Below are 27,067 nucleotides of genomic sequence, written 5' to 3' on the forward strand. Positions count from 1 at the left end.
TCCATCGTAGCTTCCGCTATTTAAGAGACGACTGACTTGAAGCTTTCCCTTTCCATACAGAGTCTTGAAGTCACCACATCTCTTATTTGTGTGTTTGGGCCAAATACAAGTTTCAAAATTTCCATTGCTTTATGAATTGATAGTTCAGCAGGTACTGCTGCTACAAACACAAACCATTTAGAATGCCATCGTGATTAAAGAAAAAAATAATCTCATCTAGCCCAGCGCCCCAAATGGGCTTAGTGTCTCAAAAAAGCACAACGTTTTCTCTTCAGTTCAACAGTGTGCTTCTTTATCTTGGGCTAATTTTAATCCACCTATTGAAACTTCCCACTTGAAACTTGTCTGCTGGCACGGAGCGGACAAGCCGTAGCTTCCGACGTGCACAAAAGCCCACAGGAAATACTGAAAAGCGATTTATAATTCTGACATTCCTGGCACAAAATAAAGCCCCGCGGGTCTCTGAGGTTATTATTCTGTTCTGCTTAATTGTCTGTTTTGAACAATAACTTCAGTCCCGGTTTTCCCCAGGGGCCACCGTCGGTGAAATGTTCTTTCACCACTGATTACTGCTGGAAAATTAAGGTTAATAAACTGCCAGTTCCAAGGCTCCAGATAGAACCATAATCTGTAAGAGGGGTGGGAGACGAGGTGTCAAGGCTTTGAGGCCCCTGCCGACCTTTCAGAATGTTTGCTGGGTAAATGCTCACAAGTATTCTTTGAAAAGTGACAGGCTCCCTCAGTTCCAGGGGGTCATTTCCCCAGAAAGCTATCCCTGATTGGCTTCCTAAGAAACCCGAACCAGCCGCCTCACTCAACACTTGCATGTGGAAATAGCATCACCTTTTTGTTATCGGAAGAAAGCCACTCAAGTTGGGAGGGGCCTCTCCCACAGGACATTATACTCTGAAGCGCTCCTTCCCAGCTAGTACAGTGCCTGGCACGTAGTGAGCGCTTTTCAAAGCAGCGTGGTTTAGTGGAAAGATCCTGGGCTTGGGAGTCGGAGGTTGTGGCTTCTAATCCCGGCTCCGCCACTTGTCAGCTGCGTGACTTGGGGCTTCTCTGCCTCAGTTACCTCATCTGGAAAATGAGGATTAAGACTGTGAACCCCACGTGGGACAACCTGATTATCTTGTATCTACCCCAGCGTTTAAAACAGTGCTTGGCACATCATCATCAATCGTATTTATTGAGCGCTTACTGTGTGCAGAGCACTGGACTAAGCACTTGGGAAGTACAAGTTGGCAACATATAGAGACAGTCCCTACCCAACAGTGGGCTCACAGTCTAAAAGGCACATAGTAAGTGCTTAACAAATATCATTCTTATTATTACTACAATAAAAAAGAAAAAAAAGTCAGCTTCACTTCCATCTTCCTCCCAGTGCTCCTTCACAATCCCAATGGGAGTGACAATTATAGGTTTTTTTTTACATTATTTCTTCAGCGCTTACCACATGCCAGGCAATGTACTAAGCTCTGGGGTAGATACAAGTTTATCAGGTTGGACTTGGTCCCTGTCCCACATGGGGCTCATGGTCTTCATCCCCAGTTTACAGATGATGTAACTGAGGCCCAGAGAAGTGAAGTTACTTTCCCAAAGTCACACAGCAGAAGAGTGGCAGGTCCTGGATTAGACCAGAGGCCCTTCAAACCGTTTTCTATCCACTACGCCATGCCGCCTCTCTACGTATTAGCAACAGAGTAAATGAAACACTTCCTTTCTTTAGATCAAAACTTTCCTTCCTCGGGCAGCAGAAAGAAGAAGGATTCAAGGACTTGCCCAAATGATTCCAAAATCCTGATAAGTGAGGGCTTAAATTAACAAGGTTTCCTATATGTTCAAAGGTATGGACCGGGAACATGTCTACAAACTCTGTTGTACTGCACTCGCCCGAGCATTTAGAACAGTGTTCTGCACACAATAAGCACTCAATAAATATCACTGATTGATTGAATAGACCAACATAATAATAATAACGATGATGATGGTTATTTATTAAGCGCTTACTATGTGCAAAGCACTGTTCTAAGTGCTGTAATAATGATGGTATTTGTTAAGTGCTTACTATGTGCCGAGCACTGTTCTAAGCGCAGGGGTAGATACAAGGTAATCAGGTGTCCCACGTGCGGCTCACAGTCTTAATCCCCATTTTACAGAAGAGGTAACAGGCACAGAGAAGTTGAGTGATTTGCCCAAAGTCAGACAGCAGACAAGTGGTGGAGCTGGGATTAGAACCCATGACCTCTGACTTCCAAGCCCAGGCACTTTCCACTAAGCCACGCTGCTTCTCTGACATATGAAATCTAACCAAAAACATGAATCATTAAGTTAGTTTAAAAATGGAGTCATTGTCAACTACATTACTCTGACTGGAGGTCAAGCCCCCTCCCTTTCTCAGAATCTCAGAAGCAATAATAGTAGGAATAGTATTTACTAAGCACTTAACTAGGTGCAAAACACTGTACTAGGCACTGGGAAAAAAATACTTGGATGAGGAGGAGCCTTGTCCCTGTTGGATCTTTCCCTTGCTCCCAGATGATGATGATGACATTTATCAAGCGCTTACTCTGCACCAAGCACTGTTCTACATGCTGGGGTAGATACAAGATAATCAGGTCAGACACATTCCCTGTCCTACAAGGGGCTCACAGTCTAATAAGAAGGAATAATTAGTAATGAATCCCTATTTTACAGACTGGAAAACTGTGGCCCAGAGAGGCTTAAGTGACTCTTCCAGGGTCATCCAGCAGGCAAATGGCAGGGCCAGGATTAGAAACCAGGTCAATCAATCAATCCTATTTATTGAGCACTTACTGTGAGCACAGCACTATACTTAGCGCTTGGGAGAGTACACTATAATAGACATGTTCCCTGCCCACAACGAGCTTAAGTCCTCAAATTCCTGGGCCTGTGCTCTTTCCCCAAGTGAGGACTTCGACTGTTCTAGCCCTTGATCCTTCTGAGTCATCTAGGAGGGCTTCAATGAAGTTCAAATTAAGAGCTAATTCATCCTAGAGCGTTTATAATTAAAAGGCATTAAACTCCCAAGGGGCCTCCTATATCCTGAGCTTTGATTTACACCAGGAGATGGACTAATTCTTCATGCTCGCTGGCTTTGACTTGGAGAGCAGAAGCTCAGATAATAGTAATAATAATAATGATAGCATTTATTAAGCGCTTACTATGTGCAAAGCACCGTTCTAAACGCTGGGGAGGTTACAAGGCAATCAGGTTGTCCCACAGGGGGCTCACAGTCTTAATCCCCATTTTACAGACAAGGGAACTGAGGCCCAGAGAAGTGAAGTGACTTGCCCAAAGTCACACAGCTGACAAGTGGCGGAGTCGGCATTCGAACCCATGACCTCTGACTCCAAAGCCCGTGCTCTTTCCACTGAGCTACGCTGCTTCAGATCTTTGAAGGGGTAAGAATCCCAGACAACCACAGAATGGTTCAGCCTTCCCTGCCAAAGCAGAGGGCCTGTGGCCAGTTCCTGGAGATCTGGGCAATCGAGAAGCAGTGCGGGAAAGTGGATGGAGTCTGAAGGACCTGGGTTCTAATGCCGGCTCTGCCACTCGTCTGCTGTGTGACCTTGGACAAGTCACTCAACTTCCCTGTGCCTCAGTTAGCTCACCTGGAAAATGGGGATTAAGATTGTGAGTCTGCTGTGGGACAGGGACTCTGTCCAACCTGATTTGCTTGTATTTCGCCCTCCCAATGCTTAATAATAATAATAATGGCATTTGTTAAGCACTTAATGCATGCAAAGCACTATTCTAAGCTCTGGGGAGGATATAAGGTGATTGGGTTGTCCCACGTGGGGCTCACAGTGTTAATCCCCATTTTACACATGAGGTAACTGAGGCACAGAGAAGTTAAGTGACTTGCCCAAGGTCACACAGCTGACAGTTGGTGGAGCCAGGATTTGAACCCATGACCTCTGACTGCCAAGCCCCTGCTCTTTCCACTGAGCCGCGCTGCTAATACAGTGCCTGGCACAGAGTAAGCACTCAACAAATGCCACAATTATTATTGTTAGAGGAGGCGTTTCCAGAGCCCTGTCCTCTCGGGAGAGTACAAGAGAGCCGGTAGGCGTGATCCCAATGCACTTCCTGTGGTCCCCAGGGGGAAGATACCCATCTCCCCGAGAAGGGGTCTCCTCCTTGCCTAGAGAAGTCTCTTTCAGGCAATGGATTCCTGCAGCCCAAGTGGCTTTGGCAGCCAGGACCATCACTTCGTGACTCACAGGTGATTCTCCCAGAGAGATGCCAGGGGCAGGTAGACTGACTCACAAAGGGCTCTCCACTGGCCAACTTTCCACAGCCAGGCTGCTGGGCAAGGAAAGGCGGCCGGAGCAGATGTGCAAAACCAAGAAAGAATGTCTGTCTGTCTGTCTCTATATATATATGAACAAAGGAAGGAAAGAAAAGTGAATCCAGGAATTAGATGCAGAGAGAACAAGGGAGGAGTCTGGATTTCCATTTCTAAGAGTGCGATATATGTAAGCACTCAATAAATACGATTGAATGAATATGAATATATATATATATATGTATACATATATGTATTCATTCAATCGTATTTATTGAGTGCTTACATATATCACACTCTTAGAAAAGTGAATCCAGGAATTAGATGCAGAGAGAACAAGGGAGGAGTCTGGATTTCCATTTCTAAGAGTGTGATATATGTAAGCACTCAATAAATACGATTGAATGAATATGAATATATATATGTATACATATATGTATTCATTCAATTGTATTTATTGAGTGCTTACATATATCACACTCTTAGAAAAGTGAATCCAGGAATTAGATGCAGAGAGAACAAGGGAGGAGTCTGGATTTCCATTTCTAAGAGTGTGATATATGTAAGCACTCAATACGACTGAATGAATATGAATATATATATATATGTATACATATATGTATTCATTCAATCCTATGTATATATATGTATACATACACACACATATATATATATATATATATATATACACACACACACATATATATTCAGGAGTGCTTGGGGGTGGTATTTAAGCATTTATCATATACCAGGCACTGCACTAAATTCTGGGGTAGACACAAGTTAATCAGGTTGGACACCGTCTCTATTTCACATGGGGCTCAGGGTTTCAATCCCCATTTTACAGATGAGGTAACTAGGGCACGGCGAAGTGAAGTGATTTACCCAGGGTCACAAAGCAAACAAGCAAACAAGTAGCAGGAGTCATGTGCTGGACGTATTTTTAAATTACATGCTATAAATGACTTTTGCATAGAGGAGCAGCGCGGCTCAGTGGAAAGAGCCCAGCTTTGGAGTCAGAGGTCATGGGTTCAAATTCTGGCTCCGCCAATTGTCAGCTGTGTGACTTGGGCAAGTCACTTCACTTCTCTATGCGTCAGTTACCTCATCTGTAAAATGGGGATTAAGTCTGTGAGCCCCACGCGGGACAACTTAATCACCTTGTATCCCCCCAGCGCTTAGAACAGTGCTTTGCACATAGTAAGTGCTTAATAAATGCCATTATTACTATTATTATTATTTTGCATTCATATCAATGTCTGTCTCCCCTACTAGATTGGGCAGGGAACGTGTCTGCTTATTCTGTTGTACTGTACTCTCCCAGGCAGTTAGTCCAGTTCTCTGTACATAGCAAGCGCTCGATAAATGCCGTTGATGGATTGAAGGACATTACCGGGGAGCGGATTGGGGAGTTGTAATTAATAAACAAAATCAGAAAGAGGCGCTCACATCCATCCAGGGCAAGGGCCCAGGACTCTTAATCCTGCTGATATGTAAGGAAGGGCTCCATGAAGCATTCTGGTCAATTTTTCTCAAGGCCGTTTCACCAGGCTGATCACATGCTAAAATACCCCAGGAAATGGCTTTTAGAGAGGAGGGAATAATGATGATAATGATAATAACAACAACAACAATAATAATAATCCTTAAGTTCTTACTATTTTCCAATCATTGTGCTAAGTACAATAGAGCAATAAACAGGCACATTTCTCTCCTTGAGGGCAGGGACTGTATCAACTCTATTGTACTTCACTGAGTCTTAGTACAGCGCTCTGAATGCAGTCAGCACTCAATAAATGTTATCAATCGATTGACTGAAGTGGTTATTCTGTCTGGCTTCTAGGGGGCATCTGGAAATAGACTTTTTAATCCCATGACATATCTGTAAGCAGTGGTACTGAGCTAAACCTGGAGAAATTTGATGACCATGCCTCAGAGGCAGCCTCATTCATTCATTCATTCATTCATATTTATTGGGCGCTTACTGTGTGAACAGCACTGTACTAGGTGCTTGGAAAGTACAAGTTGGCAACATATAGAGACGGTCCCTACCCAACAACGGGCTCACAGTCTAGAAGGGGGAGACAGACAACAAAACAAAACATGAGGACAGGTGTCAAGTCATCAGAATAAATACAAATAAAGCTAGATGCACATAATTAACAAAATAAATAGAATAGTAAATACCTACAAGTAAAATAAATACAGTAATAAATCTGTACAAAGATATATACAGGTGCTGTGGGGAGGGGAAGGAGGTAGGGCGGGGGGATGGGGAGGAGGAGAGGAAAAAGGGGGCATATCAATTCTATTGTACTTTACTGAGTGCTTAGTACAGCACTCTGAATGCAGTCAGCACACAATAAATGCTATCGATCGATTGACTGAAGTGGTTATCCTGTCTGGCTTCTGGGGGCATTTGGAAATAGACTTTTTAATCCCACGACATATTCGTAAGCAGCGGTACTGAGCCGAACCTGGAGAAATTTGATGACCGTGTCTCAGAGGTAGCCTCACTCTTTCCCCTTCAGAAATCTGGGTCCCAACCTACCACCGTTGTGACCTTGGACAAGTCCCATAACTTCACTGAGCCTCAGTTTCCACATCTGAATCTAGTAAATGGGGATTCAAACCCTGTGCTCCCGCCTAGACTGCAAACCCCACATATGACTGATTATCTTGCACCTATCCCAGCGCTTAGTACCTAACTGTTATTTTGGTATTTAAACATTTATTATATACCAGGCACTGTATTAGATGCTGGGGTGGACACAAGTTAATCAGGTTGGACACAGTCTCTGTTTCACATGGGGCTCAGGGTTTTAATCCCCATTTTACAGATGAGGTAACTAGGGCATGGAGAAGTGAAGTGACTTGCCCAGGGTCATCATCATCAATCGTATTTATTGAGCGCTTACTATGTGCAGAGCACTGTACTAAGCACTTGGGAAGTACAAATTGGCAACATATAGAGACAGTCCCTACCCAACAGTGGGCTCACAGTCTAAAAGGGGGAGACAAAGGGGTCACAAAGCAGACAGGTAGAGACCCAGGATTAGAACCCAGATCCTCTGACTTCCCAGCGCCTGCTTTTTCCAGTAGGCCCCGTTGTTTCGCTAGTAAGCGCTTTAAGCACAGCAGTCAGGCGCATTCCCCAATCAATCAATCAATCAATCGTATTTATTGAGCGCTTACTATGTGCAGAGCACTGTACTAAGCACTTGGGAAGTACAAATTGGCAACACATAGAGACAGTCCCTACCCAACAGTGGGCTCACAGTCTAAAAGGGGGAGACAGAGAACAGAACCAAACATACCAACAAAATAAAATAAATAGGATAGAAATGTACAAGTAAAATAAACAAATAAATAAATAGAGTAATAAATATGTACAACCATATATACATATATACAGGTGCTGTGGGGAAGGGAAGGAGGCAAGATAGGGGGATGGAGAGGGGGACGAGGGGGAGAGGAAGGAAGGGGCTCAGTCTGGGAAGGCCTCCTAGAATTCCCCAGATTTTGTGGTCTCTTGCTCACCCTCCCAGAATAAAACTCTGCCATTTGCTGCTCATCACTAAAAAGGCCCTTGCCTGTGTTGTAACCATGGCAACACACAGTGTGGTCCTAGCCATCTTCTGAAGCATTCTCGTCCAATCCCCTCAAGCCAGACAGAAATCCTCTTACCTTGGCCGGTCGTTTCTCCCGAACCGAAGCGAACCGTGAAGCTGGCAGCTGCCCACGGCCCTGCTCTTGCTGCTGCCACTGGACAATTTCCTGTTTTACCTCAGCTGGGACCCACCTAATCCACCCGGTCTCGTCGCCTTCGTGAAGGCATAAAGCTATTACTACTCACCACTATAAGGCCTGCGTGGAACCTCATTAAAACCATCCCTGGGATAAACAGCTCTAGCCCTCAGTGTGTCAGCTGTTTAATTCTGGGGCAGGAAGGAGGCCCCCATTTGGCTCCTGTAAAAATGGCTTTGATGTGGGGATTGCCCAAGAATGGAATGACAGGGATGGGGGCTCCTCGTGCGCCTTGAGGTGCTGGCAGGGATGCATAACCCTCTTTCCTCCGGCTGTCCCTGGGGCACGTACAAATGACAATGCTCTCTGCTTGCCGGCCACCCGGAGATTGCTCTACGTCCTCATCAGGATGGCAGGACAGGCTGGGGAAAAAGAGGAAGTCCAATTTCCCATTTTGCAGAGGAGGGAACTGAGGCACAGGGAAGTTAAGGGACTTGCCCGAGGTCATCCAGCAGGCAAGAAAGTGGTGAGGGTGGGAATAGAACCCAAGGCCATGTTCTTTCCATCAGGCCACACTGCTTCTCAGTGATAACAATAATAATGACGGTATTTGTTAAGCACACACTATGTGGCACACACTGTACTAAGTGCTGGGGTGGATACAAGTTGGACATAGTCCCCTTCCCTTGGGACGCACAGCCTCAATCCCTGTTTGGCCGAGGAGGTAACTGAGGTACATAAGCGCTTAGTACAGCGCTTAGAGAAGCAGCATGGCTCAGTGGAAAGAGCACAGGCTTTGGAGTCTGATGTCATGGGTTCAAATCCCAGCTCTGCCGATTGCCAGCTCTGTGTGACTTTGGGCAAGTCATTTCACTTCTCTGGGCCTCAGTTCCCTCATCTGTAAAATGGGGATGAAGACTGTGAGCCCCCCGTGGGACAACCTGACCACCCTGTAACCTCCTCAGCACTTAGAACAGTGCTTTGCACACAGTAAGTGCTTAATAAATGCTATCATCACTATTATTACAGTGCTCTGCACAAATATGATTGAAGTACAGAAAAGTGAGGTGAGTTGCCCAAGGTCCCCAGCAGACATGTGGTGGAATCAGGATTAGAACCCATGACCTTCTGATTCCCGGGCCTGGGCTCTAGCCACTATCCCATGCTGCTTCTCAGTGATGGTGAATGACGTTCATAGTCTATAACCCGTAGCTTGTTGAACCACCCATCGATGGCATTTATTTATTTATTTATTTATTTATTTTTTAATGGCATTTATTAAGCGCTTACTATGTGCAAAGCACTGTTCTAAGCGCTGGGGATGTTACAAGGTGACCAGGTTGTCCCACGTGGGGCTCACAGTCTCAATCCCCATTTTACAGATGAGGTAACTGAGGCACAGAGAAGTTAAGTGACTTGCCCAAAGTCACACAGCTGACAATTGGCGGAGCCGGGGTTTGAACCCATGACCTCTGACTCCAAAGCCCGTGCTCCTGTCCACTGAGCCACGCTGCTTCTTTATTGAGTGCTTGTCATGTGCAGAGGACTATACTAAGCGCTTTGGAAAGCAGGGTACAGAAGAGGTGGTAGACTGGGCCTCAGTTACCTCTGTAAAATGGGGATTAAGACTGTGAGCCTCTCCTGGGACAACCTGATCACCTTGTAACCTCCCCAGCGCTTAGTACAGTGCTTTGCACATAGCAAGTACTTAATAAATGCTATTATTATTATTATTATTATTATTATTATTATTATTATTATTATATGGGCAGAACTCTAAAGCCCTACAGTACAGCAATCAAAATTGGTCAGCCATCTGAGAGTTCATTTCTTCCCCACAAGAGGGGGAGTGTGTCACAGCAGAGAGCGAACCAAATCCAATGGTTTGGGGCTTTTTTACAGCAGTAATAGGGATTCTACTTTCTCTCATTCTCCATTTAAATGAAAAAAATAAAACTGGAAAAGTCAACCCAGTGTATGGCAAGAAATACCATTTCCCGCTGCAAAGACATCTGCGCATCTATGTTTCTCAAAATCAGACCGAAGCGTTTCAGTTTGATCGAGTCTACAGGGTCTTAAGCAAGAGATATTGGATCTCTACTCATCCAATTATTTCACTCTTTAGGCTCTTGAAATGCGGAGCCAAAGCATTTTGTTGAAAAAGTCCAAAGCCACCAAAATGCAGTGGTTATGTCGCCAACTTGTACTTCCCAAGCGCTTAGTACAGTGCTCTGCACACAGTAAGCGCTCAATAAATACGATTGATGATGATGATGATGGTTTGGGTGTGGATTCAATATTCATAATGAGCTAGGAATATTTCAGCTGGTGAAGAGGGGAGAATTATTATTGCCTAATTGAATATACCGCATTATATAATGTTATAATTGTGGTATTTGTTAAGTGTTTCCTATATCCCAATCACTGTGGTACATACAGAACAATGAGATCCAACACGGTCTCCATCTTACTTGGAACTATAGGAAGCAGCATCGTCTAGTGGATAGTGCACGGGCCTGAAAGCCAGTGGACCTGGACTCTAATCCTGACTCCACCACTTGTCTGCTGAGGAACCTAGGGCACATCACTTCACTTCTCTGTGCCTCATTTACCTCATCTATAAAATGGGAATTAAAACTGCAAGCCCTACATGGGACGGGGACTGTGTCCAACCTGATCATCTTGTACCTACCCCAGTGCTTAGTACATCATCATCATCATCAATCGTATTTATTGAGCGCTTACTATGTGCAGAGCACTGTACTAAGCGCTTGGGAAGTACAAACTGGCAACATATAGAGACAGTCCCTACCCAACAGTGGCTCACAGTCTAAAAGGAGTGGGCTCACAGTCTAGCAGACAGTCTAGTACAGTGCCTTAGTAAGTGCTTAACAAATACCATAAAAAACTGCTTAAGGGGGAAAAAGAACAGGTATTGAGTTCCCATTGTACAGATGAGGAAACTGAGGCACAGAAAAGTTCGGAGTCACAGAAAAGTTCAGGGACTTGCCCGAGGTTACAGAGCAGGAAAATGGCAGAGCAGGGATTAGAACCCAGGTCTTCTGACTTCCAAGCACAGAGTCTTTTGACTACGGCACAATTTACTGTGGAAAGGCTGGCATCGTTTAAGAAAGTATTGAAAGAGCCAGAGGAAGAAGTGATCCCTGCCTAGTGGTGGAAGACGAACGAAATGTCACGACGGCTGTGATTAAGCTAGGAACTACTGAAGTTCGAAATGGCCTCTGAGGCTTAAACTAAAATTTGAAAATAAATGAAGGGGAAATGTATCCTTTTAAATAATTTTCCAATCCACGCTTTGCAAGCTGTTTTAGCAACGTCCATGGCACCAATTGCTTGTGAAAACCAAGAAAGGCCTGTACAGCTCAGTGTACATGGAAATAATAAACACAATAAAATCCGCACTCCTGGACCTCTTTCGGGTGGCTAAGAACGCCACTTACCCTGCTCCCTTTCCTCTCCATCCACACTCTTTCCTCTCCCCAAGTCCTCTCTTCTTTCACCCCACTGTCCAAGCACATTTCCCTTTTCCTAGAGAATCCCAGATTCTCTAAGTCCCAGGCAAGCTAAAAGTTAATCTGACTGATTAGGCATTCGATTCTGTTCACCCAGTTTCTCTAACCATGTTTCTGTCAAAGATTTCAGACTCCTGCACGAGATGGGTTTGATAACAAACCGGTTCCCGATTATTGAGTCGTTTTTGTTGATACCTCCGTTCTAAGCGTGCTGTTTGCAAATCAGCAGAGTTCCCCCAAAGTGGTAAATAGGTGCATTTTCAAAAACAAGTCTGGTCTAAGTAGCCAAAATGGGTTTTGCAGGTTGCATTCGGCAGCCAAATCTCTCCTCCTGCAGGAAAAGGTTTCTATTGTATCTTAGGGAACGGAGAGTTTTGCCAAATGGGAGATTGTACAGAGGGGGAGGAGTGGGGGGTTGGGGGGAGGTGAAGGGGAGGTTGCAATGAGGGTAATAAAAGCCAAGGGCTAAAAACACAGATGATGGAGCCAATTTCCAAAGTTTCCTTAGCATCTCCAGTTAACTTCACCTTTTCGGGCCGTTTCAAGCAACACAGAGTAACTTTCAAGAACACGTTCCCTAATGTTCTTGGTTGAAACCGAATCTATAGAGATTCTTTATCGGCTCTCTCTCGGACCTCTTGAGCCCGCGTGTTAAGCAACCAATCAATAGCATCTATGGAACCTCTTTATGACACAGGATGGACACTGTTTTGGGGTCATTTGCCCTGTAAATGGGTCCTGCTTGTAAAAAACAAAAAACCTTTTGTGGGGCCTTTGCAACATGCTATGCTCCTGCCTCTGTCTGTGCTCGTTGCACTCTTTGGGAAACTGACAGAGTGAAGAGAGAGTGCTGGTGGCACTGTAGAAAACACTAGCACTATCACCCAGTCCTTTGTGCAGGTCCTCAGGTTTCGAGTCCGAGGACTGAGTTTCATGCAATCCTTCTAAACAAGCCGCTCCATCCTTGAGAACCCACGACGCTATTTGGCCTCTGCCATTCAAAACCCCGTGATGGTTTATTCCTACCTTTCGAGAGCTCAATAAATTCCGACTTGCCCTGATCTCCAGGTGTTGGGGACAAGTGCTGCTCAGGAATCGATCAGTCATATTTACTGAGCACTTACTGAGAGTAGAGGACTGTACTAAGCTCTTAGGATGATGATGGTATTTGTTAAGTGCTTACTATGTGCAAAGCACTGTTCTAAGCGCTGGGGGGGATACAAGGTGATCAGGTTGTCCCATGTGGGGCTCACAGTCTTCATCCCCATTTTACAGATGAGGGACCTGAGGCTCAGAGAAGTTAAGTGACTTGCCCAAAGTCACCCAGCAGACAGGTGGTGGAGCCGGAATTCGAACCCATGACCTCTGACTCCAAAGCCCGTGCTCTTTCCACTGAGCCACGCTGCTTCTCACACAGAATTGGAACCCCAAGGATAGAGAAGCGCACTTTGGAGATGTTATTCATTCACCTGTATTTATTGAGCACTTACCCTGTGCAGAGCACTGTACCAGATCTCGGGAGAGTACGATATAACAACAGACACCTTCCCTGCCCACAAGGAGCTTACGGCTGATATGTGAATGGAAGATCACCTGTCTGCTGTGTGACCTTGGGCAAGTCACTTAACTTCTCTGTGCCTCAGTTACCTCATCTGTAAAATGGGGATTAAGATTGTGAGCCCCACATGGGCCAACCTGATCACCTTGTCTCCTCCCCAGTGCTTAGAACAGTGCTTTGCACATAGTAAGCACTTAAATACCTAAATTATTATTATTTGCTGATTTTACCATCTTAGGTCTGAAGATTCCAGAGCCAAGAAAAAGACATGGTGGGAATTCTAATCTCACTGGGTTTGCATGAGGATTATCCACCAAGGTTGTGGATTGGCTTTCAGGATCCTGCCACTCCCGGAGGATTGGGGGAAGAGAAATGGTGGTGAAAATCGGCACCCGGAGAGGTGGAGGTTCCATCTGGCCTCCTCCATCTCCTCACGACTGGTTCTCTGCAGCTGCTTGGGGTGTGTGCGGCTAAAGTGGGGGCTAATAAACCATGCTCCTCATGGCTGCTTCAATCAGTTGTATTTACTGAGCACTTACTGTGTGCAGGGCACTGCACTAAGCCCTTGGGAGAGTAAACACAACAATATAACAGACCCAGCCCCTGCCCCAAATGAGCTTACAGTCTAGAGGGGAGACAGACGTTAATATAAATCAATAAATGATGGATTTGGACATAAGTGCTGTGGGGCTGGGCGAGGGGGTGAATCAAAGGAGCAAGTCAGGGCGCCACAGAAGGGAATGGGAAAAGAGGAAATGAGGGACTGGTTGGAAGAGATCCACCTTCAATAAGGCTCTGAAGGTGGGGAGAGTGATTGTCGGATGCGAAGAGGGAGGGCATTCCAGGCCAGAGGCAGGGCGTGGGTGAGAATTTGGCAGCAAGATGGACTAGACAAATATATGGTGAGTAGGTTGGCAGTAGAGGAGCAAAGTGTGCAGGCTGGGTTGGACTAGAAGAGTTGCGAGGTGCCTCTCTTCTCCTAAAGCCCTGGCTCTATCTCCCTTCCTCCTCTTCTACTGCCATCACTGCTGCCACAAGCCCTCCCCTCCCACCTGTCCCCGTTGCTTTGGATATTTAATATTTTCCCCGCCCTAACCCCAAAGCCCTCATGCACACATCCTTAAATTACATACCATAAATTATCCATTTATTACTATTATTGCCTTTCTCCCCCTTTAGACTGTAAGCTCATTATGGCAGGGAGCATGTCTGTTAAAGAGCTTACTACAGTGTTCTGTATATAGTAAGTACTCAGTAAATGCCACTGATAGATTGATGGATTCCTGGCCTCCCCACCACATCTACAAGACCTCAGGCTACATGACATTAGACAGGGATCTACCGCAATGCTTCTCCTTCAGCAGCTGCCCGTCCACAACCATATGTTCACCTGGCAAACTTGCAGATATCCTAAATTTAGCCAGTGGCGAGGCATTACACATCATGCCCCTCCTAAGGTGAACCTAGGGACAGCTGACCCGACAAGAAAGGTCTTCCCATCACCGCTTCTCTCATTAGCCCAGATCCTGCCCTTCGCAGATCAAGAAATGGGGTTCAAAATGTTTTTCCCCCATGAGTGGCAGCTTCATGTGAAGGTGGCATTGGTCCAGGGAGTAGAGCGGAAGAAGGGTGAAGAGGGTGGGAAGTGGAGAGAGTATATATTTAGATTTCAGGACATTTTCTCTATTAAGGAGTACTCTGGGTAGCACTCTCTCGATTGTTCTCACAGCAAGGACCAGGTTTGTTTTTCGGCTTGGGGTTTTTTGGAGGTTTTTTTAGATAATTCTGCAATTGCAGTCCATAAAAGCTTGCTGAAGAGCTGCTTCAAAACTCTAAAACTGTTCTTTCTCCCGGAAATGAGATGTCTTTTCAGAGAACAAGTTTCACTTCTGGGGTTTAAGAAATTCCCCCACAGCCCTCCTCCATCCAGCTACTGCACTCTCCCAGATGCTTAAGACAGTGCTCTGCACATGGTTAAGTGCTCAAAAATGAATGCCACTGATTGATTGGTTGACCCAAATCAATCTGTCACTTAGGAGTCTGACTCTCCCTTGATCTCTTGCAAAACAAACAAACCAAAAAACCTTCCTTCGGCAAATACCCCCCAGTCTCTTTCACTTTCCAGCAAAGATGCAAAAGATCTTCAAATAAGCGCAGAATTCCTGATCCTTCTAACTCTACAGGAAAAGGTCTTGGACAATGTGGTTTTTATCAGGACACTATAGTTAGTGGTGAGAGGGGGAGGGGAAAGCAGCAAGAAATTGAATACTACAAATTTGGACCGAGGACCAAACTAGCTCTTCCCCCTCTCTATTAGCCCCGAAGGCCAGCCCAGGAATAGGATGTCACCACAGCGGCATTCTGTTTGTAGTACATGGAGCACTTTTTTGGCCACGCCATGTTTTATTCTGAGGAAGAGGTTTTCCTGGATAAAAAGTTTAAAAAAAAAAAAATAGCAGGCCCATTAGGCTTTAAAACAAAACAAAATACCAATAAAAAAACCACACCCACCGAGACTGTTAAGGATTCAGTGTCACCTGGAGTTCCCCTTTCCCCCTATGGCACTGGCTAACTTTCACATGTGTTCCTGATTGTCTCCACTGACCTTCCTGTCAGAACAGCCAATTTGAAGGGTAAAAGCAAACAAACAATGCTGTTTACTAGGGCCCAGTGGTCACGTGCTCTGGATGGGTGAAGTTGGATTACTGGCGGTGATGTTATTTTGTTCAGAGCCATTCTCTCTCCCCCTACTACACAGTTGTGCGACCATACCCTCACACTCCCAGATGGGGAACCAGCAGCCACAGATGATTTACATCCATCGTCTCCACCACGCACTGTCCTGGTCCATCACTGGAGGCTGGGCTTGCCAATACCATCAAAAAGCCTGCCCTGTTCTCCCTTCCCTGAGGAGAGTCCCCCCTCCCCATTTCAGCTAGCCAGGCCACAGTTTCCTCGAGAATTTGGCTGTCACTTATTCTCTTCACATCAATTAATTATAGAAATAATTATGGTATTTGTTTAGTGCTTACTATGTACCCAGCATTGTTCTAGGTGCTGTGGCAGATACAGGGTAATCAGGTTGCCCACAATCCCTCTCCCACATGGAGCTCAGTCTTAATCCCCAGTTTGCAGATAAGTTAAGATGCGGAAAAGTGAAGTGACTTGCCCAAAGTCACACAGCTGCAGTCATGTGGCGGGGCCGGGGCTAGAACCCACATCCTCTGACTTCCAGGGCTGTGCTCTTTCCACTGGGCCCTGCTACTTCCCAGGCAGCTACGCTTTAGTGTTTCATCCCAGGCTTGCCTTCCAGGGTCTTAGTGCTTGTGGATGACAAGTGTGGATTGTAGATGTGATACTGATGGATCAAAATAAGGATTAATGCCCCAGGTTACCTAACACTCATTCTGTGCTCTCGGCTTCAAGCCTGTCCATCACCTCACCCCCTCCTACCTCACCTCCCTTCTTTTCTTCTCCAGCCCAGCCCACACCCTCTGCTCCTCTGCCACTAACCCCCTCACTGTGCCTCATTCTCACCCATCCCACCGTCGACCCCCGGCCCACGTCCTCCCCCTGGCCTGGAATGCCCGCCCTCTGCCCATCCGCCAAGCTAGCTCTCTTCCTCCCTTCAAAGCCCTACTGAGAGCTCACCTCCTCCAGTTAGCCTTCCCAGAATGAGCCCCTTCTTTCCTCTCTTCCCCATCCCCCCCACCCTACCTCCTTCCCCTCCCCACAGCACCTGTATATATGTTTGTACAGATTTATGACTCTATTTTACCTGTACATATTTACTATTCTATTTATTTTATTAATATGTTTTGTTTTGTTGTCTGTCTCCCCCTTCTAGACTGTGAGCCCCCTGTTGGGTAGAGACCATCTCTATATGTTACCAACTTGCATTCCCAAGCGCTTAGTACAGTGCTCTGCACACAGTAAGCGCTCAATAAATACGATTGAATGCATGAATGAACCACCTCAAACCTGTGGAATGAATCTCTAGACCCTCCCGCCAGGGTTTGGAGTGTGTACACTATTTGAATATAGTATATCTGGAATGTTTAAGGGGTAGGTAGTGAGCCTTGGTGAGCAAGCCCATTCAATAAGACGTATATGGGCAGAAAATGGGAAAAAGTGAAGCTTAGTGAAAAAAGCATGGGCCTGGGAATCAGAAGACCTGGGTTCCAATCCCAGCTCTGCCAACTGCTTGCTGTGATACCTTGGAAAAGTCACTTCACTTCTCTGTGCCTCATCCAATGGAGTAAATCCCACTCCTTCCTAGACTCTGAGCCCCATATGGGACAGGGACGGGGTCCAACCTGATAAATTTTTGTCTTACCCAGCTCTTAAAGCAGCACGTGACAAACGGTAAGTGCTTAACAAATACCATAAAAAAGTGTGTGGTCACTACCCTCTCAGCATCATCCCAGACAGTTTAAAGCTGTCACTCATTAATTCAATCATATTGATTGAGTGCTTACTGTGTACAGAGCACTGTACTAAGCGCTTGGAAAGTACAGTTCAGCAATAAAGAGAGACAATCCCTGCCTACACAGATGAGCAAAGTTGGGAGGGAGGAAACAGAGGCAAAAGTTCTAGCTGGGAGCATGGAGAGATAAATCAGTCAATGGCATTCAATGAGTGCTTCCTGTGGGCAGAGCGCTGTACTAAGCGCTTGGGAGAGGACTCAATAACAGAGCCAATAGATACATTCCCCTGCCCACAAAGAGCTGACAGCTGACACTTGGAGGTTGTGTGACTTTGGGCAAGCCACTTAATGTCTCAGTGCCTCAGTTACCTCATCTGTAAAATAGGGATTAAGACTGTGAGCCCCACGTGGGACAACCAGATAAACTTGTCTTGCACCAGAGCTTAGAAGAGTGCTTGGCACATAGTAAGGGCTTAACAAATACCATCATTATTATTATTGCTATTATCTAGAGGGGGAAACGGAGGTTTGTGCTGGGGAATGAAAGTCACCGAAGGACAAGGATCGGAATAAATGCAAAAATCATACATTACAGCCTCATTGGAACTGAGAGCCATAGCTAGGAGTGGAGCTAGGGATGGCTCGTTGCTGTTGCAGGGTTTGTCTTTACCTCATTTTAGCTAAATGCTTATGTTTGGAATTCTGCCTAGATGCACTTGAATAGATTCTGCCACTGACCCAAAAGACTTCTAGTGGGGTGGAAAGAAAAGTTTCACTAGCTCCCAGACAAAATTCAACCTTGACTTATATTTGCCCTCTGCATAGCATTTGACCCAAGCCAAATAGATGCTAAAATCAAACCAGTGCCCAAATCCAGCCATCTCGGGGTGGAGAGTCCAGGTTTAGGGGGAAGGGTGAAAGGAGGGGGCTTGGTCACCTAAATAGTTTCCTTACACTTGGGGAGGGAAAGAAAAGTATGTCTGGTGAGAACCAGAATAGAGATGGCACTTGTTTCAGTCAGAGGGCAAAAAGCAGCAATAGTCCTGAAGGAGAGAGAAGGGAATAACACTTTTCCAGGAATACTTGGTCAGCCTAACACATTGGATATCCCACAAAATGAATCAGGAGATTTAAAAACAACCAACTCAATACAGGAGCACCTTGGAATCTAAGAACTCTCTGTTCTAAAATGTCCCATTTCAACTAGCAAAGCTGTGAGCTATGCAATACCACACTCAATCTCTCTTAGGCTTGTGGTTATCTTTAAAACCTTGGCCATTTTCTACAGTCTTCCAAAAAATGAGAAGTCAGAAAAATATTATCACATTTAACATTTCTTCTCAACAGGCCTCCCCTGGCTCTTTGATAGCCTTAGTAACACTCTCATTCCAAACCTATCTTCATTTTCAGACACGGTCTTATCCCCAAAATACCCAGAGATTCCTGGAACTGAAAAGGACTGGGTGAGGAGATGATTGGATTAAAACTGTCCTGAGAAAGGCCAGGAGACAAGGCCGGATGGCCTAGTACCAAGCTGACATGGGGAAGTCTCCACAGGGCTTCTGAAACTTATTTCTGTTATCCCATGTGTTTTATATAAGCATCTTGAGAAACACCATGGCTTGGTGGATAGAGCACAGGCCTGGGAATCAAAGGATTTGGGTTTTAATCCCAATTCCACCACTTGTCTGTTGCGTGACCTCGGGCAAGGCACTTCACTTCTCTGCGCATCAGTTCCCTTGTCTGTAAAATGGGAATTACGAATGTCCCCATGTGGGACGTAGACTGTGTCCAACCTACAGAAGCAGCGTGGCTCACTGGAAAGAACACGGGTTTTGGAGTCAGAGGTCATGGGTATAAATCCCAGCTCTGCCAATTGCCAGCTGTGTGACTTTGGGCAAGTCACTTCACTTCTCTGGGCCTCAGTTACCTCATCTGGAAAATGGGGATAAAGACTGTGAGCCCCCCGTGGGACAACCTGATCACCTTGTAACCTTCCCAGCACTTAGAACAGTGCTTTGCACATAGTAAGTGCTTAACAAATACCAACATTATTATTATTATTATTATTATTAAATGCTATCATTATTATTATTAACCTGATTAGCTTCTACTGACTTCAGTGCTTAGTACAGTGCCTGGCATATAGTGAATGCTTAACTAATACCATTAAAAACAAACCAAAAATACTTGGAAGGATTTGGGAATGTTCTTGCCACAGTCCAAGTCTCTCCTAGGTACAACATGATCCACAAGTTGCCAGAATGGGATAAGGTGTAGGATGAAATAGTTCTGCGGGCAGAGGAAGCACAGCAATTTGATGATATGCACGTACGTATTACGATGAGGAGGGGATCCTTGTCATACCAGGAAATCTGGGTGGGATGGCGTGCCCAAGCCCTCACCTCACTTGTCTCTCAAACAATTTAATCAATCAATGGAATGTATTGAGCACTTGTGGCACATAGTAAGGGCTTAACAAATACCACCATTATTATTATTGCTATTATCTAGAGGGGTAAACGGGGGTTGGTGCTGGGGAATGAAAGTCACCGAAGGCCAAGGATGGGAATAAATGCAAAAATCATAGATTACAGCCTTGTTGGAACTGAGAGCCGTAGCTAGGAGCGAATACAACAGAGTTGGTAGACATATTCCCTGCCCACAGCAGTCCTAAACAATCTCCATTTCATCTCTTCAAGGATGCTCTTCCTCCCTCCCAGGTGTTGATAGCTATTCTTTAGTCAGTCAGTCAATCATGTTTACTGAGCACTTACTGCATGCAGAGCACTGTACTAAGCACTTGGAAAAGTAAAACGCCTGTAGCACAGTACCTGGCACATAGTAAGCGCTTAAATACCACAATTATTATTACTATTACAGTATAGCAATATACCAGACATTCCCCACCCACAATGAGCTAGGCGCTCACCAGTTGGCCTAGGACTTGCTCACTGCAATTTTCTTGGGGAAAGATGGCAGTTTCTCCCCTCTACAGGGAGTAAGACCACCATTTTAGCTTTGAATGAAGACTCTGAAGAGCAGTGTGGCCTAGTAAAAAGAGCATCGGCCCGGGAGTCAAAAGACCTGTATTCTAACCCCAGCCCCGTCACGTGCCTGCTGGGTGACCTTGGGCAAATCACTTCACTTTTCTGTGCCTCAGTTAACTCATCTGCGAAAAATGGGAATTCAATACCTGTTCTCCTTCCTGCTTAGATTGTGAGCCTTGTGTGGGATCAGGGACTGTCGGCCTGATTAGCTTCCACCTTCCCCAGTGCTTAGAACAGTGTCTGACACATAGTAAGGGTTCAACAAAGCAGTGTGTCCTAGTGATTCAGAAGGACCTCAGTTCTAATCCCGGCTTCTCCACTTGTCTGCTGGGTGATCTTGAGCGAGTCACTTAACTTCTCTGTGCCTCGGTTCTCTCATCCGTAAAATGGAGATTGAGATTGGGAGCCCCATATGGGACAGGGACTGTATCCAGCCTGATTACCTTCTATCTACCCCAGTGCTTGGCACAGTGTCTGGGACATAGCAGCGTGGCTTAGTGGAAAGAGCCCGGGCTTGGGAGTCAGAGGTCATGGGCTCTAATCCTGGCTCTGCCACTTGTCAGCTGCATGACCTTGGGCAAGTCCCTTAACTTCTCTGTGCCTCAGTTACCTCATCTGTAAAGTGGGGATGAAGACTGTGAGCCCCACATGGGACAACCTGATTATATATCCCAGCGCTGGGTATTTTGGGGAGATAGATACAACCTTGTATCTATCCCAGCGCTTAGAACAGTGCTTGGCACATAGTAAGCGCCTAACAAATACCAACATTATTATTATAATTATTATTATAGTGAGAGCTTAAATAACACAATTATTATTGCTGTTATTACTATTAATAAGAAATAGCAAAATTATTATTATTAAGACTCCCTAGACCCTGCACATATTCTGATTCATAATAATAATAATTCTAATGAATTTCTGATGCAATTCTCCAGGGGGCCCTTTCTGACACACCAAGGCACCCACCTCTCAGGATGTAGTTTTGGTAATTCTGGTCCGCCTCAGCTCCCACCTTTATCAAACAGGTCAGCCCTTCGGCCACAACAAATTCATGCACCAAATCCTTGTCATCCTGGCAGGGAAGGAGAGAAAGGATATTATGGCTATTGTTACCATTATTAACATTGATTGAACACTGACAATATGGACCAATACCTGGCCCAGAGCATGGAGCGTGTCTACAAACTCTGTTGTATTGAACTCTTCCCCGGGCCCTAACAATAATAATGATAATAATAATAATTGAGGTATTTGTTAAGCGCTTACTATGTGTCTCACACTGTACTAAGCACTGGGGTAGACACACGCAAATCAGGATGGACACAGTCCCTGTCCCACATGGGGCTCACAATCTCAATCCCCATTTTACAGATGAGGGAACTGAGGCGAATTGCCCAGGGCCCACGGCAGACAAGTGGCTGAGCCGGGATTAGAACCCATGACCTTCCGACTCCCAGGGCTGCGCTCCATCCACTATGTCATGCTGCTTCTCATACAGCAAGGGCTCAATCAATCAATCAATGCTATTTATTGAGCATTTACTGTGCACAGAGTACAGTACTAAGTGCTTGGGAGAATACAATATAATAGAGTTGGAAGACACATTCCTTGCCCACCATGAGCTTACCGTTCGAAGAGGGAGACAGACATTAATATAAATAACTAAATTACGGATATGGACATAATGTGGCCCATTTCCAGGTGGGAAATAACAGTGTCTCAGGTTGTAATTTTGCAACCAGGCATTGACAGGAGAGATGAGCTGACCAGGAGACCGGCCAAAAGGGAATAAGAATTGGGGGGCGGGGGCTTCAGTCAATGGGGGACAGAGGAATGATAGTGAGTGAATACAACACATACAACAGAAGAATATCATGCAAACACAGCTTAAACAAGTTAAAATTAAGTCATAACAGCAACAATCAATCAATGGCTCTGCGTGCACAGCACTGTACTGAGAGCTCATTATGATTATTATTAAGTCTAATTCCTCCTCGAGGCTCCAGGCGGAACACTGTTTTCCAGAAAAAAACTCAAATACACCTCCTTTCTAGGCCTAGCTACCCTTCATTATTTTTAGGGTCAATTCAAATGGATTTTCCTAAATGTTCTTAGGGAATTTAACCTGTTTCTTTGTGCCAAGAAGCCTTTTACAGGCCTTTAACCAACTAAGAAAGATTAGGTTGATTGATAGGCTGACAGTGAGAAGTTTTTTCAAAGAGATGCTTTCTTCTTCAACACTTGACAAGTACTATAGCTATCTGTCTCCCTCTCCCACGTTTCCTAAGGTTTAGGTAAACCTTTGAGGACATAATTATTTCAGTGTAATCGCCTAATATCCTGGGCTCTTCTAATCCTGTGGGCTCTATTTAGAAAATTATTTATTGACGATAGACCAATTAAAAACATCAGACCATATGCAATGTTGGGTCAGACCAATATTCCCGGCTACGCAGTAGTCTCATCGCTGGCAATGGCCATGGAAAATGAAGAAATCATCTGTCGCATTACCTTCCTTCTCCTCCATCCTCATGCTTTTGAGTCATGCACCATCTAGCTTCCCTATTGTTGCTCTCGACATCCCCCTTCTAGATTGTAAGCTCTTCATGGGCAGAGAAATGTGTCTGCTAATTCTGTTGCGCTGTCCTCTCCCAAGTGCTTAGTACAGTGCTCTGAACACAGTAAGCACTCAACAAATACAAGTTTGATAGCTCAAACTTTCCCAGCATAACTCATCATGAGCCTCTTGTGGGGGAATTTATCCTAATTTTCCTTTGAAATTGCTGGGGTTTTCAGGTGGCAGAAACACATCTTACATGCTTACCACCACCTGTGAGGAAAAAACTTGTTTTGTTTGCTTTGAAGTGTCTGTTTTCAATCTTCAAAGTGTGACCTTTTGTCCTAATAGTGTGAGACATAGTGGGTTTTGATTAACACATTCATCCTCCATTCCCCTTTCAAGATTTTAATCATGTCTCTTCCCCATCTTGGTCTTTCCCAAAGTGAAGAATCCTAACCTTCCCCATTTATCCATACAGGCAAATTCTCCATCCCCTTACACATCCTAGTGACCGGTCTCAACCTTATTTTGTTAAACGAGCTTCCAACAAATTGGCAGGAGACATCCCTTCAGGAATTTATGCCTCTCTCAGCCCACTAGTGCTACTCTGTTGTGTGGTCTCAAAAACAATAATAACTGTGGTACCAAGCACTAGGATAAATACTGTACACTTACATCAGACACAGTCCCTGACCCACAGTCAGGCTAAGGGTGAGGGAGAGCAGATTCTGAATCCCCATTTTACAGATAATAATACTAAAATAAACCTTTCTTGAGACTCTTGAACATACATGGGCTAAAAGAACCCAGAACCACCTATAACCATTAAAATACTTTGATCAAGTGATGAGCTAAATAGTCATAGGCAATTTAAAACTACATGTTTTCTTTTACCAAGAAGCCATATATGGGCCTTTACATCATCTCTGAGAGATTAGGCTAATGGATATACAGATTGTGTGAGACGTTTTCTAAAGGATGTTTTCTAATATTAATTCCTCCATAAATCCAGATTTAATAAAGTAGGATAATTTTAAAATACCACATCATTTTTGTGTTCCCCATTTCGTGGTACTGCTGCAAAATTTCACATTATTCCTCTGGAGGAGAATGACAGACCACACTAAACTACAGGAACTAACAGAAATTACTCTGGAATGTAAAAGATCTGACTGGAAAATTGCCCTTTCCACATTTCATACTCTACACTCTGTGGAGAAATGGGTCAGGTCCTGCCAAGCCCCCTGAATGCTCCCAGATTTTGTTCCTGCTTTTAATAATGACAATAATAATAATTATTATTATGGCATTTATTAAGTGCATACTAAGTGCCAGACACTGTACTAAGTGCTGGGGTGCATACAAGCAAATGGGGTTGGACACAGTCCCTGTCGCACATCGGGCTCACAGTTTCAATCCCCATTTCACAGATGAGGTAACTGAGGTCCAGAGAAGGAAGCAGCATGGCTTAGTGGAAAGAGCACGGGCTTGGGAGTCAGAGGACATGGGTTCTGATCCCGGCTCCATCACTTGCCTGCTGTGTGACTTTCAGCAAGCTGTTTAACTTCTCTGTGCCTCAGTTCTCTGAAAAATGGGGATTAAAACTGTGAGCCCCAAGTGGGACAACCTGATTACCCTGTATCTACCTCAGGACTTAGAACAGTGCTCAGCACATACTAAGTTCTTAACAAATACCATCATTATTATTACTGATTGACTGGCCCAGGGTCACGCAGCAAAGTGGCAGATCCAGGATTCGAACCCATAACCTTCTGACTCCCACGTCCGTACTCTATCCACTATGCCATGCTGCTTTTCATTGTCATTTGAGTGTGTTATACTTGCCACTAAATACTGTAAATTCATTGTACTTTTACAAAAACATGAAAAAAATGATCAGGGGAGGACAAGAACTCCTGCAACCCTTTTTTTGTTATGAGAGGGATTCATCCTCCAACAGTATTTACTAAAGAGCTTAGTAAATTCAACAATAGGGTCTCCCCTATGCAGATTTGGAGTTGAGAGCACCAAGGACTCACTGGCTGGAACTTCATGGCCACGTTGGAAGGTTTTCAGTAAAAATATTTCAGCTAACAATTAAACCCATTTTCAGGTGGGGAATAACAGAGTCAGAACGATGAACTGCCTGTAATTTTGCAACTAGGTGATGACCGGAGAGATGAGCTGACCACGAGACTGGCAGAAAGGGAATAAGAATTGGGGAGTCAGGGCAGACTGGGGGCGCTTCAGTCAATGGGGGACAGGGGAATGATAGGCCCTTGGAGGTCACAATGGAGGAGTCAAGATAACAAGAATAATAATTGTGGCACTTGTTAAAGCGCTTACTAGATGCCAAGCACTGTACTAAGTTCTGGGGTAAATACAGGATAAAGGAGAGCAGGTATTGAATCCCTGCCTTACAGATGAGGGAACTGAGGCACGGAGAAATGACTTGCCCAAGGTCACACAGCTGGTAAGTGGCAGAGCTAGAATTAGAACCCAGTTCCTCTGACTCCCAGTCCATGCACTTTCCACTAGGCCACGCTGCTTCCTTTGACCCTGGGGTCAGAAGTAATCAGAGGTCACAACGGAGAGGGTCAAAGTTATCAGAAGGCCACTGAGGTCGTGATTATCAGAATTACCTTTTCGTTCTTCAGTTTCCTTTCTGGAAAGTGAGGGATCAATTATTTTCTATTCCTCTACCACTTCTATCGCCAATCTCTGTTAACTCCTGACTCCCCTGATCTTTATTAGCACTTGCTAGTGCAGAGCACTGTACAGAGCGTTTGCAGTCTATACTCAGACTGCAATGTCCTTGTGGCAGGGATTGTGTACGCCAACCGTTGTACTGTACTCTTCCAAGAGCTTAGTACTGTGTTCTGCCCTCAGTAAATACCACTGATTCATTGATTGATTAAAGATCATAACAACCCTAATAGCCATTTATAACATGTAGGAGCGAAACAATACATATGTTAAAGGAGAGTAGGTTTTCTTCAGTCTGTTTCTAATGCTTTTTGGGTTGGTTTTTTTTTCCTGAATGAGATGGTACTGTGACTCTAATTATACCCAGAATGAAAATGAGGCAATTGACTTAAATGATATCATTGAAAACGTTTTTTTAAAGATAAAAATAAAAGCCCCAGGGATGTGTTATACTGTATTCACCCAAGTTCTTAGTACAGTACCCTGTGCACAGTAAGTGCTCTATAAATACGATTGACTGAGTAACACTTCTCCCACGAGCTCTCTCCTTAAATCTCCTCTCTCTTCACCCTTGCGCTCTTCCCACGTTAACCTTCTCACTGGGCTTCCTTCTTGACTCTCTCCCTTCTCTCTCTGGCTCAGGCAGGTCTTATCCCTCAGTCTGGAATCTATCTCCCTTCAAATGTGCCTGATGACAGTCGTCTCCATTCCCAAAGCCCTTCTGAAAATCCACTTCCTTTCCCCTTTTTATAAATAGCATTTGTTAAGGGCTTACTATGTGCCAGGCACTGAAATAAGCGCCGGGGTAGATAAAAGCTAATCGGGTTGGACATAGTCTTTGTCGCACCTGGGGCTCACAGTCTTAATCCCCATATTGCAGACGAAGCACAGAGAAGTTAAGTGACTCGCCCAAGGTCACATAGGAGACAGGTGGCAGAGCCAGGATTAGAACCCAGGTCCTTCTGACTCTAAGGCCTGTGCTCTATCCACTAAGCCATGCTACTTTCAGCCTCTAGACTATAAGCTCATTGTAGGCAGGGAACAGGTCTGCCAACTCTGTTATTGTGCTCTCCCAAGTGCTTAGTACAGTTCTCTCCATACAATAAATGCTCAAATACCACTGATGAAAAACTACCATTTTTCACCACTTCAGGTCAAGTCATCCTCAG

At 44.9% G+C, this 27,067-nt stretch overlaps 1 protein-coding gene across 1 annotated transcript in view; it reads right to left on the minus strand.

Moving 5' to 3' along the window:
• FHOD3 (formin homology 2 domain containing 3) overlaps nt 1–27,067 on the minus strand; it is a 335,498-nt gene that overhangs the window by 135,393 nt on the left and 173,038 nt on the right. The window contains 1 exon segment of the mRNA XM_038770188.1: nt 21,599–21,704. Coding sequence (XP_038626116.1) covers nt 21,599–21,704 — 106 coding nt within the window.

This window comes from Tachyglossus aculeatus, chromosome X3 (genome assembly GCF_015852505.1).
Source record: "Tachyglossus aculeatus isolate mTacAcu1 chromosome X3, mTacAcu1.pri, whole genome shotgun sequence".
NCBI lineage: Eukaryota > Metazoa > Chordata > Mammalia > Monotremata > Tachyglossidae > Tachyglossus > Tachyglossus aculeatus.